The sequence below is a fragment of the Cephus cinctus genome, unplaced genomic scaffold, assembly GCF_000341935.2.
Source record: "Cephus cinctus unplaced genomic scaffold, Ccin1 Ccin1_scaffold0453, whole genome shotgun sequence".
Taxonomy (NCBI): domain Eukaryota; kingdom Metazoa; phylum Arthropoda; class Insecta; order Hymenoptera; family Cephidae; genus Cephus; species Cephus cinctus.
The window spans coordinates 11,208-28,297 of NW_014333131.1; the positions used below are offsets into that span (position 1 = coordinate 11,208).

The following is a 17,090-nucleotide window of genomic DNA, read 5'->3' on the forward strand; positions in this document are numbered from 1 at the left end:
GATAAGAACAACTTTGTCTTTCCAATAATAGCTTCTAAAATAACGTTAAATAAATTGCACACAAAAATTACCAAGTTGATATAATAATATGCTTCTTTAAATCTTTTATAAGAGATTACAAAATTCTACATAGTTTGTTACAATTTTTATCAGATATAGAACGAATTAAAATACAAAAAATATGTCATAATAATACGTAATTCAAAATAAACTCAAAAATGTTCAAAAATAGATTATTTGATATTAATAATAATGCTGAACTGAGGATAGAAAAACCACGAAATAATCTACAAATTATAATACTAAATTTATGCTAACTACGCTAATGAAATCAAGTTACGGATAAAACTTATCGTTGTACCTATTATTATTGTTGCTTTTAGGTATGTACTGGGATTAGTCGGGGATATTTCTTTATTTAGTATGAACTTTCTTGTAATCTTTCATGGTATTTTTTGATTAAAATGTATGAAATTTTGCAAATACTGAGTATTTACACTTGAATTCTCACAAATAGTTGTAATTATTGCCATTAAAATTTTATTTTTCTCACAATCTGTTATAAATTTTACTGTAGTTTCTTGTCATTTTTCTACGCTAATACGTTTCCAATTTTGAAAGAGTGCATGTGCAAAATTCCTTTTTCTGGCAGCAAATAGGAAATACAGAGTCAAAAGCATTTTAATGGAATACAAAACAAAATTACAGGTGTAGCAAATTATATAAAACTGATTACATTTCTTATTATCAGAATAAGGATCTGATAGTTTGTCATTCTATGTTTGAAAACGCATATAAAACTAAACGTAATTATATATCATATTTGCGAATATCGACACTATACGATGTTGTCTTTGGTTATTCTTTTTGAATGATTTGGTGCGTGTTCCCTAGCAATTACATACAAAACATATACTTATAATAACTAACTTTTTAAGATGTAAACTACATCTTGACCAAAAATCCTACAGCTATTATACACTAATCTTACACTTACGTCATATTGTCCGAACGCTTATGCACATAATATAACAACATAAAAAAAAGTAAAATCCACGCGTTACAGAACAACAGGTTTGTAACTCATTTGAAAACAAAATAAACATATTCATCAACGCATATTGTACACATTTGTTTCACATGTGGCATTTCCCTATTTATCGCTTATTGGTAGATTGTTCCGTTCTGTGATCCGATTATGTAGATTTATACCAATACAAACACTTGGCATCTGGTTGACAATCACGCGTTATACTTAATTTACAAGAGAAAAGTCCGTCATCACTAATCATACGCAGCATGTCAGTGCTATTGACATGAAGACAATCATCATAAATTTTTTTAGAAGATGAGCGGCAAGAAGGAACCTAAAATAAAAAAAGTTCAGAAATGAAATTAATTTTGATTAAAACTGCTGTTCAAGGAATGCCAATATTGGAATCTGTACTACCTAGCTCCGGCGTCATGGAAATACGAAAATACCAATATTTTTTAATTAAGGGGACTCAGAAGTACATTATAATATCAAAATTATATTGTAACTTAATAAGAAAGTGATAAAGCAATTCTCATTTAAACGCAGTGCACGCACGTGTTTTCATTCTGTAAGTAATGTTACATAATATTTTTTTGCAGAATAATTGACAAGTGAAGGTGTGAGTTGCATACGATTTTTTTATGTAACTCATGCATGAAAAACACTACTTTTCGTGCCTTCGAAGTGTGGCGAAAGTGGCGTTTGATATCTATGGATACGATAAAAATGCTGCTCATGCGCAAATCGGCCCAATTTTACATTATCGCACTAGTGCTTTCTTCTCGCACTAGTACGATAAAGTAAACTTTGTTCTCGCGCGCTGTCATGAAATGCATTCACTTTGGAAGGCTTTCTTGCTCTTCTTATGGCTGTCTCTTTCAATGAAGAAATGTTCAAGTCACTTTGGAGGCACAAAAAGTAGCACTTTTCATGCATTCATTAGAGAAAATATTATGCGATACTGGTGCAATAAAGCGAACATTATACGCAGGTCGTGAAGTTTGTCACACTCGCCCGCACTCATATCACAAGCACTGTGTTACTGTGCAGCTCGTGCGACCAACTTCACCGCCTGCCTATAAAGTTCGTTTTCTCACACTCGTGTCGCAAAGTACTAGTATACTTCTCATATCCTTATTTCACAATTACTCCTTACTAAAGTACTATTTCAGTAATTGTGGAACTTACACAAATATACATGGACCCCAGTTCGATAAAGATAATGGATCAACATATAGTTTACGATAGTCACGATTGGTATATCATGATGACCATTGACGCTCCCCAGTCACCTTAATCTCATTATCAAAAAAATGATTTAAAATAAAATGAAGTAGCAAGTGATAATGGAAAAGTTTTTCATACTTTTAATGTCATCACATATTCTACCCACACTACCGTTGAGTCCTAATTGAACAGCAGTTTAAAAGAGGGAAATGTCCATGCTCTGAACAAAGGCACACTTGATATACGAGACTTACGCTTCCTGTGAAACTGGAATTTCTACGTCTTCCTTCTACTTCGAGTTTATATTCGAATTGTTTTCCTATAGATGAACTATTCACAATTTGCAAACATCCACATAAATCACCATAATCGTCAAAAACGATGTTGAGAAAAAAAAGGCCCATTTCCTTGATGCGAAGAGCTATATCAAAATCTGACTTCTTCAAATAATTTATTTGCCAATCTTGTGTGTAAGTTTCACCATCTGGGCTAGATAACTGAAATACATGAAGTATTACATTAATAAATTAACAAAATCCAATTGTTATACTTATAAGATTACTTTACAAAGGTTATTGAGGTATTACTTCATAAAGTTTATCTTCATGGAAATATCGAACGTGAGGTATCATTCTACCATGTGGCAATTCTGCTAAGCAAAATCCCACACGACATGGAAATATTCCTTTCCCGGCTTTTGGTAGTTCTGGTTTCTTTACATCAAGTGGTATAGGTTCAGTACCAGTTGCAACATCACAAAATTGTTTTACTGTAGGTTTTTTATTAATAGCATCCATTGGATTTATCAAAGATAACTGGAAAAAATATACAGCAGCTCAATTTATGCTCACTTAAATTAGAATCATTTAATGGAACATATACGTTTCTTCTCCCGAAAAAAGGTCAATTTTCAGGAATCTGTTGAAAGAACAGTATTGATCCAAGTGACTACATTTTTTTTATTCAAAGGTGCATGATTTAACATTAACCCTTATGTGCACACCCAACTTTTACCACGTTGATACGCACACAGCTAGCGCGCGATCAATTCTGACCTTCGGCGACCGACAGATATTCAAAATTTAAGTAGTAGAGATAGTAGATTTTCTCTCTAGCATCAAAACAAAGGCCTTGAACTGCTGTGCCTTATTCAGAATCATTCTGTTGAGGAGGACAGACGTGTACTGCGGAAAAAACTGGGAACACGTGTTGAGCGCATAGCAGCGCGTTGGTAGAGCGTCGCCACTGTTCTAATTCTGTTCTGTTTATAATTTATCGTTGTGTGACAAACAATTGATTTTTAATATTTCTGTAACTGTTGTATAATTGTTTATCGGTGTAGAATTAATTACATTATGGAGGAAGAACTATCGACATCTGAATTTGCAAGGTAAATATTATTTCCTAATATATTTTTTTTTGCTTTTTCTTGCTTATATTATATTATATTTTTCAATTGAAAAGTTTATTTTTATTAAATCCAAATTGAATTGTGCTTAAAGAGATAAATATTTGAAACGTCTACTTGGAGACTACGATGAAGAATTAGAGTTCGAAGACAACAGTGAAGACGAAGACTGGCTGCCGGGTCAGGCTTTAGTCGAAGGGCCGGCATCAGATACGGGAACTGCAGGCGAAACGTCCGAAAGAGAAGGAGAGAGCGATGCTGAATCCGACGAGAGCGAAAGCGAGAGTCAAGCGGTAGATGAAGCAATTATAGAAAATGAAATGAGTACATAGCGAAAGACAAAACCGTTTGGAGTAAGATGCCGCCTCAGATACATCAAACTCCTTCTCACAATGTTTTAAAGCAAAGAATCTCTTTCGATTAATAAGAGATACTTTCAAAAGAATTATTACAGTCGAAATGGTAGATCTGATTGCTCGGTATACTAACAATAAAGCTAACATAGTATATCATATATACCATAACGCGAAGAATCAAGATTCGCAGCAATTGTGGAAGCCAGTAACTATACAAGAAATTTATTCGTTTATTGGGATTTTGATTTGTTCTGGGATTAATAATTCAAATATTGATCATACAATTGAAATGTGGAGAAGTACTTCATACTCTCTTTACCGCGCGGTAATGGGTCTCAACAGATTTCATTTCATAATGCGATTTACACGATTCGAGAACGCCAATAGACGCAATACATAAGTAGAAAAGGATAAAGCTGCTCCTATACGTGAGATTTGAACAATGTTCAATTCAAACTTGAGTAATATGTACAAGCCGACAGCAAATTTGACAATTGGTGAGCAGCTTTATCCTTTCCGAGGCCACACAAAATTTACGCAATATATGTATACCTTCAAAGCCAGCTAAGTACGAGATCAAAATTTGGTGGATTTTCGATGCCAAGAATGCATACCTTCTGCATGGGATTATTTATTCAGGAAAAACTGGAAATTTTCGTAAAAGAAAATCAAGGAGAAAGAATTGTAAAAGAACTTGCAGCATCATTCAAAGGAAGTGCCAGAAATATTACTATGGATAATTATTTTACTACTTTACCTCTTGTTAAACACTTATTGTTATAGAAATTAACTGTTGTTGGTACTTTGAGAAAAAGTAAGCTGTAAGCTGTAAAAAGTAAAAGTAAGCTGTAATTTTACTGTCGACAATGCACTCTGATTCTGCATTAAATGATGATGTAAAGAAAAAGCCTCACATGATCACTTATTATAATTAAAAACAAAACTGGCGTAGATACAATGGATCAAATGGTAACTTGATACACTACACACTCAGAGATGGCCTCTTGCTATGTTTTTCAATATCGTAGACGTAGGCGCTCTTGCTTTATATATAATTTATTATCAGAACAACAAAATGATCCAAAAGAAAACTAATCAGCGTCGTATTTTCTTGCGTCAACTGTGTGAGCAATTGGCAAAATCTTTTACTGAAGATCGTTCTGTGAATTGCCAAATAATGCGCAACTACAATACAAAAATCGCCATTGAGAGCGTGATCGGGCTACAGCTTGCTCCTTCCGCTGGTTCTGAAAAACAAACTCAACCTCGAGACACTACTGGTAGGGAAACAATTGTAGGTTCTTGTCATGCTTGCTACAAACAAACGATCAAAAGACGCAGGAAAACGCGAGAATGTTGTTCAGTTTACCAGAAGCCTGTCTGCGATGAACACTGTGTATCGACAATTAAATGTATTGATTGCCCTAAATAAATATAAATGCACTCTAATTTACCTTAAAAATTATTGTAATTGTTCTTTTACTAACCCCTGTTACCTCAATAAAATAATCATCAATAATATTAATTAATTCCGGAGTCAAAACATCATTTTTCATCTAGTGGGTACCGAGTATGGCCACTAAGCACATGTACTTTGACGTCTTTTAATTTAGATTCAAAAAAATTTGAAAAAAATTGACCAATGTGTTTTTAGCTTTCAAAGGGGTTATATAATTGGGATCTGAAGGCTCAAGTCGAAATTTCAATTTTTATTCGAATTATGAGCAAAAATATGACGAGGTGGGCACCCGGGTCCCGGGCGTGCACATAAAGGTTAAAAAATAATTTTTTTTTAAGAAAAATAATATGCTGAAATAGAAACATGTGCTGTAGCGATTTGCTTTGCCAAGTAAAACGGTGGGCATAATTTTTCTAAGCAAACATTTTTGAATGGTTCTCATAGCAATAATTTCAAGTAATAATTTTCGGGTCGAAGTCGATTTAAAAATTTTTTCAAATTTTAGAAATTGAGGTTACCTGGAAAGACCCTTTTGGATAAAAACAATGCATTTTTCATTGTTGTTGGAAAGTAGCTAACCTTAACACCAAAAGCTCTCATGACCCGAACCGAAATGTTATTGTGAATGTTTATGTCAAATTTTAAATCAATCGAATAGCACATTACGAAGTTAGAATATCCACCGTTTCGAGAACCGTTTAACCTTTAGAGGATTGGCCCGGACCATTTCGGATTCTGAAATAAAGCCAAAGATTATACGCAACATGTCCTGTTTATAAATCTATAAATTTACAACATCGAAAAACCATTATTTTTAGGCGAAAATGCCGGCCTTCTAAGGGTTAAACTTTTGATACATCTACTCGAGCGTACTGGAGATCAACTTGCGGAGAAACGCGACTTATTTTTCTGAAGCGGCTCTGTAGTTATAAATTCGACAATAATTCGAATTTCGATTTCGAGTCTATTCTAAACTTCCACATCAATTGAAGTCTGCCAGTCGACGACTTTTTTGCTCGTGGTAAGGGACTTGGGGGCTGAACTCCGAACTAACGATATAACGCGATACGCTAGCACGTTTTGTAAATGGTGCTACGTAACATAGACCCGCGAAAGAAAGGATATATTACATAGCACCATGTCCAATACGTGCAAGCGTAGTGTGTAACATTGCTAAACATATTGTTAGAGTCCAGCCCCTGTTTTAGAAGCGTAACATCTTAACATGCTATTTCATTTGTCCGACAAAATTTTTGTCAAACGACAAAACCAATGCAGTAGCACTATGGTCTTGGTACGAATTTTACGCAATATAGGGATACAACAGTTCATATTGCTTGCTACAACCCTGTCGAGCGCAAAAGAGAGATTGGCAGATTACAAAGGGGCGAAGCGTGTAGTTCCAACCTGTTGCCAAAATTGAGATTCTACTGTATTTAGGATGTGTTCCAAAATTTACTAACAGTCCTGTGAAAGTAATTACATCTCTCTCAGATGAATAAAGACACAGCGTTGGTCGCAGTACTGGCAGTATATTTCGGAATATATTCTTAGACTACCAAAACAATCGTATAGACTTCAATATTTGTTTTTGAAACAAATGCTCAAAGAATATCCCGTAATGTGTCGCCAGACAGCACTTTAAAATATTACTTTTTGAACAAATAACTATAAAATTACCTAAAAATGTATGAAAGATGTATGAAATGAAGGGAAAACTAATAAAATAATTTTTTAAGCAGGTTAACAGTGCCATCTCTCGTGAAAAAAAAGGCCAGACGGCGTTTTCTTTGAGCATTTATTACAAAAATTGTTGTATCTAGCTATTAAAAAATGAGTATAAGACTCGTGTAATTGATGCACTTGCCTAACGGATCGTATACCGAACTTCGCACTCATGTTTTATACTCATTAATATTAGACAGATAAAATACTATTTTCTATTTGAAGGAAAGAATTTTTGGAGTCAGAAAACAGTAAATCTTTGGATTTCGCTTCGTCCAGTAATACTTTCAACCTCCCTGATCCGCTCGCTCGCATTTGACATTAGTTTATTGAAACTGACAGCTGTCAAGTTTCATTATCCGTAAAAATGGGGGGAGGGGGGAGGTTGCATCGTCTATGAATAATCTTGTGGCAAATCGTTGACATTTTTTGAACAATACACAAATATCTAGATTCATCGTTCCAATGTCTTATTATCTGAAACGATCTTTCCTGATATCAAAAGACTCGGTCGAGTCTCGCGCCAAATATAGGCAACCCGCCGTACAAGGCACGGCCCGCCGAAACTCTTCACTCGAAGCATCTGTTGTACCTATGTTTCAACTCAAATATCTTATCAACGGCAATGTGTGAAAAAAAAAAGTTATTGATAAATTCACTATAGGAATCGAGGGTTCTGAATTGATTGCCACCAAAATCAATGAGATTGATTTACGAGATCAGAGTGCATTGAGATGGCGAGCAAGATGATTTTATTTCAGGTCTGTCGTCGTCGTCGTCGTTGTCAGCTTCGCACGTCCTTCTACTTTTTACATGAAAGATGGCGCTGATTGCTTTGCCTTCTTTACCTATTTGTACTCTGGATGGTGTTGGTAATTTACGAATACCCACCATAGTACCTCTCTCTTACGTTTACCATGCGACATAAATAAACTGGACACCATTAATGACGCTTATATGCATTCAAGATTACATTTTCTTCCAAAATTGGTATATATCTTTATGCATTTCTAAAAAAAAGAGACTTACAAATTAAATTTATATGCCATTAAACATTTTCCACAACGCAATATATTTTTCTGATTAGCGACATCATAATGCATTTACACTTTATATCTGTGAAAATATAGATTTCAGTGCTTAGAGCTTCTATGTCCCGTTAAACAACAAAACTTGCAATATCCCCCAAAAAAAAACACGTGTAAAAAAGTACGCCAAGTACAGGAGTGCTGTGTATTCCTCTAATAAAAAGTATGGAAATCAGATTATTGAGGCCAAGTACATAAGTCACTACATGTTTGCTTATTATATGGTCTAGCACTGGTCCATTATTTTAATTGTATTTTCAAAATTTCCTACAATGTTTTCGCTACTCTTTTACATTACTACTGCTTCCCGTATTTAATTATGATTTAATGGTCTTTTAGTAATTATTAAAACTTTAGGTGATTCCTTATCAAGTACTACTTGGCGGGTTCTGTAATAGTATATAATATATTCTGTTCTGTTGTTTATTATAGTATATAATAGGTTCTGTATTATTTAGCCGAAGATGAGTACTGCTTGTTTTACGAGTGCGGTGAGTGTGACAAACTTCACGAACTGCGTATAATGTTTGCTTTATTGTACCATTATCGCATAATATTTTCTGTAACGAATGCATGAAAAACGCTACTTTTTGTGCCTCCAAAGTGACTGGAACATCTCTTCGTTAGAGGAGGCAGCCATAAGAAGAGCAAGGAAGGCTTCCAAAGTGAATGCATTTCATGACAGCGCGCGAGAACAAAGTTTACTTTATCGCACTAGTGCGAGAAGAAAGCACTAGTGCGATAATGTAAAATTGGGCCGATTTGCGCATGCGCAGCATTTTTATCGTATCCATAGATATAAAGCGCCACTTTCGCCACACTTCGGAGGCACGAAAAGCAGTGTTTTTCATGCATGAGTTACATAATAGTACATTATGCAACAAGGGAGTAAAGTCGTTGATTATTCCCGTGGGTGAGAGTTTACTGCCCAAGCGAAGCGAGGGCAGTAAATCACCCGAGGGAATAACCGACTTTACTCTCATGTTACATATAGTGCTTTACTCACGACTGAGCTATAATAGCCACTTTATTCCCTGAAAAGTGGAACCAAATCAGCCACCGTCATTATGATGGAAATATACGTTTTCTCAAATATTCAAAAAATACAAAATTTCTAAATTTTTCACCTTTTCAAAACTTTCAAAAATTTTCAAAATTTTCAAAATTAAAAAAAATTCAAAATTTTGCGGGAATAAAGTAAATTTGCGGGAAAACCAAATATGCGGGAATAAAGTGCTACTTTAGTCCTGCTTTTCAGGGAATAAAGTGGCTCTTATAGCTAAGTCGTGAATAAAATAGTTTATATTGTTAAGATGAAACCTGTACGTACAAATATGTATACAGTAACGTCCGAATGAAGTGAAACACTTGAATTTTTGTGTATTTCTGTGAAACTATGGCCGATTTCGAAAAACCAAAGACATATTTTTTAGAAAATTTCCTTCCCGTTCGAATACAAAATGGCCGAACGGCAGGGGTTGGAGTGAAATAGTGCATTTTGGGACTTTTTGAAAAGTGCGAGAACTAGCAATTCAAGAAGGAAATTCATTCATTTCTAATTATGGCGCGAGAAAAAGCACCCATCAGCAGTCAAAAAATACCCCTATTGAACCCCTATAGCAGCACTCTAGGGGGAGCTACACCCCCTTGAAATGAAAACGCTTAATTAGCCATAACTTTCGAACGCGCCGGCCAATCTGGTTCAGTTTTTGCATGATATCATCTTTAATGATAATGCAGATTCTCGCAAAATTATTATTTTCGGAGACGATCCCGTGACGGAGCTCTCGAGATATCGCAAGCGCACCCGAGACTTCCCCACCATTTTTGATTAGGAATGCGATGAAATAGAAGTTTCATATTTATCCCATACTATACCTGAGATTTCAACGATTAAAACGTGCTGATAAACATCCAAAAATGAGTTTGTTAAGGGGTTAAATTTTTCATTTGAACCAACGTCTAAATTTTGCGAGTTTCGCTCGAGGTACTCGGGTGACTACTACCTTACCACGCATGCCGAGCGGTTGTCACCCGAGTACCGCGAGCGAAACTCACAAAATTTAGGCGTTTTTTCAAATGAAAAATTTAACCCCTTAGCAAACTCATTTTTGGATGTTTAAAAGCGCGTTTTAATCTTTGCAATCTCAGCTACAACGTGGGATAAATATGAAAATCCTATTTCATCGCATTTCTAATAAAAAATTGTGGGGAAGTTTCGGGTGCGCTTGCGATATCTCGAGAGCTCCGTCACGGGATCATCTCCGAAAACAATAATTTTGTGAGAATCTGCATTATCATTAAAGATGATATCACGCAGAAACTGGACCAGATTGGCCGGCGCGTTCGGAAGTTATGGCTAATTAAGTGTTTCCACTTCAAGGGGGTGTAGGTCCCCCTAAAGTGATGCTACAGGGATTCAGTGGGGGTGTTTTTTGACTGCCGAAGGATGCTTTTTTTCGTGCTATAATTAGAAATATGAATTTCCTTCTTGAACTACTAGTTCTCGCACTTTTCAAAAAGTCCCAAAATGAACTATTTCACTCCAAGCCCTGCCGTTCGGTCATTTTGTATTCGAACGGGAAGGAAATTTCCTAAAAAATATGTCTTCGGTTTTTCGAAATCGGTCACAGTTTCACAGAAATACACAAAAGTTCAAGTGTTTCACTTCAATTGGACGTTACTGTATATTAAAGAATATGGTAGAGTTAATTTTGTAAGCCTAGTTTAATTTATGTATGTTTATGTGTGAACCTACAAAGGGAGGGAGTGTGGAAAACTTAGAGGCTTTATGCGGTTCGACGTAGAGAGGCTCCCCACCCTTTTGGGGCCCAGGACGGCAGCGCCTCTACTGGTTGTTCAGGTCCATTCAGGTTCTAGTTCTTGTGCTAGAGTGTCACGTTTAAAATAAAATTTTTAACCGTTAATTTTTTCGTTTTGCGTACCAAGCCTTCCCAATAAATGTTACACAGAAGTCTAACAACTACTCTAATACTATATGTTTGTTATTAAGCTTTTACCGTGATTATTTTTGACGAGTTATTTTTAATATGCTCTATGTAAAAAGTTGACACTAGTTTTGAGTTTAATGACTGAAATTTATATCAAGAAATGCACGGACTCGCGAAGTAATACTCGATAAGGAATCATCTAAACTTTTAATAATTATTAAATGACCATTAAATCATAATTAAATACGGGAAGCAGTAGTAATGTAAAAGAGTAGCGAAAACGTTATAGGAAATTTTGAAAATACAATTAAAATGATGGGCCAGTGCTACATCATATTATGTACTTGGCATTAATAATGTGATTTCAATACTTTTCGTTAGAGGAATTCACAGCACTCCTGAACTTAGCGTAGTTTTTTACACGTATGTAAGTGTTTTTTTGGGTATCCTGGTTTCTTTAACCATCAATCTCAATATCCAGGTATGAGGTTTATAACATTTACCATTCTCAATATCTAATTGCTTTTGAATAACGTTTCTCATGGTTAGGTGTTCCTGACTATGCTGGATTCCACTCTTTACATGCAAATATGATGAAGCTGAAACTATCAGCCAGAGCTAGCAGCCAAGCGCGCCGTACCCAAGGTTAAAAAGGCGCGCGGGCCTTCAGGTCTTTTCATTTGCTATTTCGAACTTGAGACTAGTAGAATTAAATCGATATGATCGCTATTACTTTAAAATAATTACTTGATTCAAATTAACCAAACAATTACATAAATTAAGAAATCCTACGTATTCATCGTACGATTTGCCTACCATATAGCGCACGGATGTAAGCGTAACAGCCAAACACCTGGAACATTGATAGAAATTTCAAAATGAGCATAAATGCTGTATTTTTTATGCTTTAATCAGTAGTCAGAAAAATCAGGAGGAAGCAAGCCCCCTAATTATTTCTTTTCGAGCGCTAAAGATGCCTAATTATTTGTGTCATTTTGTGTCCAAAAATAAATCTTGGTTTATTATGTGCCATACAATTATATTAGAATAATATTCTTAATTTGAAAAGTCGAAGATAATAACATTATTAAATTAAAAATTCATAGCCGGTTGGCTCCCTGGCATACAATGTTGAGCTTTGAACGTTTATTACAAATTCTAAGCTGCAAAGCGAATACTATAAACGACATTTCTTTCTATCCGCATATTATTGTTCACTACATCTCGCGTGGTGTCATGATTTGCTACAACGCAAGGCAGCACTGTAGTCCAAGTTAATTCGCCGAGCAGTACGGTTCCCTCTCATGTTAGTTCGTCTGATCAACGAACTTCAAATTCATTGTTTCTACTGCGAAAGCTTGTATTTTCACTTTTTTCAATTTTTAATTTTTAATTTTCGACTTTTATGGATACTTCATTGCGTCTAACGCTTGCTTTAAGAAGATTTTATCATAGCTTATCTCCATAGATTATTAGCATGACTAGTTCTTCTGGTGTTTAATATTTGCTCTAAAGTATAACTTAATATTTTTCTTCAGCATGTCGATAATGAAAGAAAAACTAGCTCAGATTTTAATTAGTCGTCTTAATTGTACAAAGGGCGAGGATCTCGACCATGTGATAAACTCATTATTATCGTATTCATATAAATTAAAGAATTCCACCTGGTTCCACATTTTTCGTGATATTATGCCAGAAGCAGTCGAGAAAAAAATTTTTAAACATACGAGAAAATGTTACTACCGATTACGGAACAACTCGGCAGCAACTAAACCTATAAATTCCTCGCATTTTCAGAATGTTGATAATGTTTCAATAAATTACGATGACGTAAATGTTATTGATTATGATAAAGGATATAACAAGCAGATTGATGCATATGAAAGTCGTCATAATAGTGAATACGAAATACGCTCTGGCAACGAAATATTCCTCACAAATGTTTCTTTGGCTTACGAACATGAATCGAGTAGAACCTTCTCTTTTATCATTCAGTATATGGGAAATTCCAGGAGAATTCGGCCAAGAAATGACCTCATATTTTTTAAAACGTTAAAACTTTTTTAATATGAAATAGACATGAAAATAATCGATACGTATTTTTTTGTTCGTCCGAAATATTTTTTGCAAAGGTACAAATTATTGAATTTTGTTGCAAAATTATCGCTTCGGTAACTTCAAGAATTAATATCTCCGTTTTTATTTATCGTAGATAGACGAACCAACGGTCTTTCAAAAGCTGAAAGAATAACCTATAAGAATAAATTTTGTAAGTCGTAAAAAAATTTCTGTTTGTTATAAAGAATTAAATTATTTAAAGATTTTTCGACAGAAATCGGCCATTTTCAAAATTTTGACAAAAAATGATGGGATTCGGCATTCAATTCTACTTCATAAAAGAAATTTGTTTACGATGGAGGTTTCATGGAGTCTATTTTTTAAATGTTTAATACGGCGGTGCAGCGGCATAAAATAAATTTGAATTCAGTATCTAATGCACGGAGGGAATCGACTATAAGTTATTAATTTAATAACGTTATCATCCACGAATTTTCAAATTAACAATATTATTTTAATAGAATTGCACGGTACATCATAAGTCAAGATTTATTTTTCGACACAAAATGACACGAAGAGTTAGGCATCCTTAACGCTCGAGAAGGAATAATTAGAGGACTTGCTTTCTCCTGATTTTTGGACTACTGATGAAAGCATAAAAAATACAGCATTTATGCTCATTTTGGAATTTCTATCAATGTTCCAGGTCCTTAGCTGTTAAGCTCAAAGTCGGTTGCCATATGGCAAGCAAATCTTGCGATGAATACGTTAGATTTCCTAATTTATGTAATTGTTTGATTAATTTGAATCAATTAATTATTTTAAACCAATTGTGGCCATGTCGATTTAATTTTACTAGTCTCAAGTTCGAAATAATAAATTAAAGATCCGAAGACCCGCGCGCCTTTTCGGCCTTGGGTACGGCGCGCTTGGCTGCTAGTATCTGCTTTATGCAAATATATACTGTATCATTGTTTTCAATATTGTGGTACTTCAAATCATTGTTCCTTTAGCCCAAATGTCTTTACTTTGATTGTCTCAATAATTCTGATCAACAGTTCTCATTTAAATTTCTAAACCCAATGTTAGGTCAAATGTTTAGGTATTTCATACCATCATTTCTTATGCTTAAATCCGATTATAATTGTATGAGTCCCATCAGTCATTCCTATATTTAGAATACTAATAACTTGGTACTTCACATATTTGTTGTAAATATCCAAATATCTCCAATCATGGTTTCTTGAATACTCTGACCATCTATGTTTTAGTTTAAATAGTCTAAAATATCGTTTTTAATGTCTTGGTACTATGAATCATTGTGCCGTGTGTTTAAATAATTTTGTTTAGAGCATCCTAAACAGCAAATAATAACTTCTGATGTCTAAATACTTCTAATCAGCATAAATGCTCAGGTATTCCTGATTATTATTTCTAGCAAAAGTATATAGTTTTCAGGAACACAGGCACCAAACAATGCCGCGAGGAACTACCAAGAGCTAATTGATGATAAAATACATGTCTATCTATTTGTCTGTGGTGTTTCCTCATCCACCACACCTCAATATAACAATATAAATTGAAATTAATTAAATCTATTAGGTTGGATTTCTTTTTGGTTGTATAATATTTTGCTAATTCCAATGGAATATTAACTAATCTTATTTCTGTTTTTGAAATTATAAACTTTTTCTTAAAGAATGTTAGGCATTTTCTTGATAACAATATGTACTTTTTATCGAAACAATGTCTTAATTATAACTAATATATTATTGAATGTAAATATATTAGATAAACCTAAAATATTACATCATCCTGAAAGACTATTAGTTAATGATTCTGTTAGTTAATGATTTCAAAATATAAATACTAAATAAAATAAATACCCATGAATCATTAAATATATTCAGGAACAATAACTAATTATTTGCTAAACTATTTTACAAAATATCAAATTGAAATTTCAATGTTGCAAATTGATAAGATAAGAATTGAAACCTTAATATCATCCAGCTTCGATGACAATGCCTCAGCAAGAAAACTTCGTGTTAAGGAAAAAGATGATTTACACAGAGGGCAGTCATCCATTTGTGTCCTGCAAAAGTTGCATATATGATGCCCCCGTATACATTGATATATGGTTCCCACTGGTCGTTCATAACATACAGGACATTGAAGTAACTCTTCTAAGTCCTCACACCACTGAAAAATGAATACATAACAATTACTAACAGTATGTAAACATAAATATCAGCTAAAGTTGATGTAGAAGAGATTGCAATCCTCAAAGGATATAGCTATACTTTAGGTATTTGTACCAACTACAGTAGTGTTCAACAATTTCAATTAATCGTTTTACTTCACTTATTTTTAAATAAAGAAATGAAACTAGGAGACACTGTAAATAAGATATTGTAACTAATTAAGAGACACTGTAGAGTCTCGCGCCAATTACATATGCATAAATGTAATCAAATCAGGAATTTAGAGTCTATGATTGTATTGGTCACAAAAGTTCATAGCAAAAAAAAAGGTATTTTGATGATAAAGCAAAAAAACATGTACCTTTAATCTAATTTCTTCCACCATGTCGTTCAAAAAATGTTTACTTTCTACAGTACCAGTAATGTTATCTCTGAATTGTTCTAATCCAAGAAATGCCAACCACACCAATTTACCACCCGAACACACCGATGGTGTGTTAATTCATACATTTAGACGACGGTATTAAAGTGGTTTAGCTAATACTGATTAAAGGAATTGACTAATCCCAAATATTCCTTGCAAGTAAAAATGTCTACTATTTGTCTATTCCTTAGGTCAGTATTAAGTAAACAGATTTAAGCCCATTGTGTAAGGGCCCAGTCACACTCGCCAACCGCGCGATTAAACGCAAGTCCCAACTAATAACACAACGAGAATTCCTCTGGAAGTGATACACCATTGGTCGACCGTCTGCGTTCTATTACTGAATTCTCCTTCCTTCCTTTCCTTATGGCTGACTCCTGCAATGAGGAGATGTGTCAGACCACTGAATTCTACCCATACTGGAATCCGTACGCCTGTATTCACCTCTGTCAAGTTAGGCAGGCAACTTTGACTTTTCGAATTTCTTTACTTGCACATCGATGGTTAGTCATTTATTATTGATTGCTAGACTAATTAAAAAATTTGTTAAATAACAGTTTTTTGCAATAACAAAAATAAATTGTAGTGTTCAGTTAGCCGAAAAATATTGACTTTTTCACAGTTTTTGTTTCGAAACGGGTGCAATCGATGTGGAAACGTTTGTTAGTCCCGAATAAACTAATAAAAACATTTGTTACATCACGGTTTAGCTTAAAATAGCGAAAAACCGTCTACCGTTTGGCTGGCCGGGAGTGGACGTTAGGCGTGGAATATGCGATCTAAAGATAGCCGTGGTCGTAGGATGTAGTGTACAATTCGACGATTGATTGTGCAAAATTTTAAATAAATTGCCTTTGTTATTGTCGAGAAAATGATTAAATTAGGGAGGAATATCGCCTTATTATGAATTATTCTGTGCAGACATGGCAACGTTGTAGAAGAGTATCGTGATTATTCTGTCGGTAACGTAGTGTCTACTGTTACCTACAGAATAAGTGTGAACCATCGACATATAGTACTGGACTGCTCACTGTTGCCGCAGAAAGTGTAATCAAGATTTTTAACGTAGCGCCATTATCAAATGTAATGCTGATCGCATTAGAGTCCCTCTAGTCTGAGTCCGGCCAACACCCGGAAGGGACGCCATGTTTAGG

General features: G+C 34.6%; 1 protein-coding gene across 2 annotated transcripts; it reads right to left on the reverse strand.

Moving 5' to 3' along the window:
• Positions 1 to 517: 517 nt before the first annotated feature.
• LOC107267722 (E3 ubiquitin-protein ligase SIAH1B) lies at positions 518 to 16,667 on the reverse strand. Of its 2 annotated transcripts, XM_015739743.2 has the most exons (6): positions 16,381 to 16,667; positions 15,874 to 16,313; positions 15,307 to 15,510; positions 2,851 to 3,078; positions 2,518 to 2,760; positions 518 to 1,367 (listed from the first exon to the last, which is right to left on the reverse strand). In XM_015739743.2, the coding sequence occupies exons 2-6, from the start codon at positions 15,895 to 15,897 to the stop codon at positions 1,197 to 1,199; spliced, it is 870 nt and encodes a 289-aa protein (XP_015595229.1). In that variant the 5' UTR covers positions 15,898 to 16,313; positions 16,381 to 16,667; the 3' UTR covers positions 518 to 1,196. The 2 variants fall into 2 exon arrangements, with proteins under 2 accessions (XP_015595229.1, XP_015595230.1); XM_015739744.2 differs by lacking the exon at positions 16,381 to 16,667 and having other exon boundaries at positions 15,874 to 16,331.
• Between the last annotated feature and the right edge of the window lie 423 nt (positions 16,668 to 17,090).

Excerpts from the sequence above, each read along its gene's own strand:
- LOC107267722 (XM_015739743.2), bottom strand. The coding sequence starts at position 15,897 with ATGGTGGAAGAAATTAGATTAAAG. Across the intron at positions 3,079-15,306 it reads CGAAGCTGGATGATATTAAG|TTATCTTTGATAAATCCAAT; the intron begins GTTTCAATTCTT and ends TATTTTTTCCAG. Across the intron at positions 1,368-2,517 it reads ATTCCAGTTTCACAGGAAGC|GTTCCTTCTTGCCGCTCATC; the intron begins GTAAGTCTCGTA and ends TTTTTATTTTAG.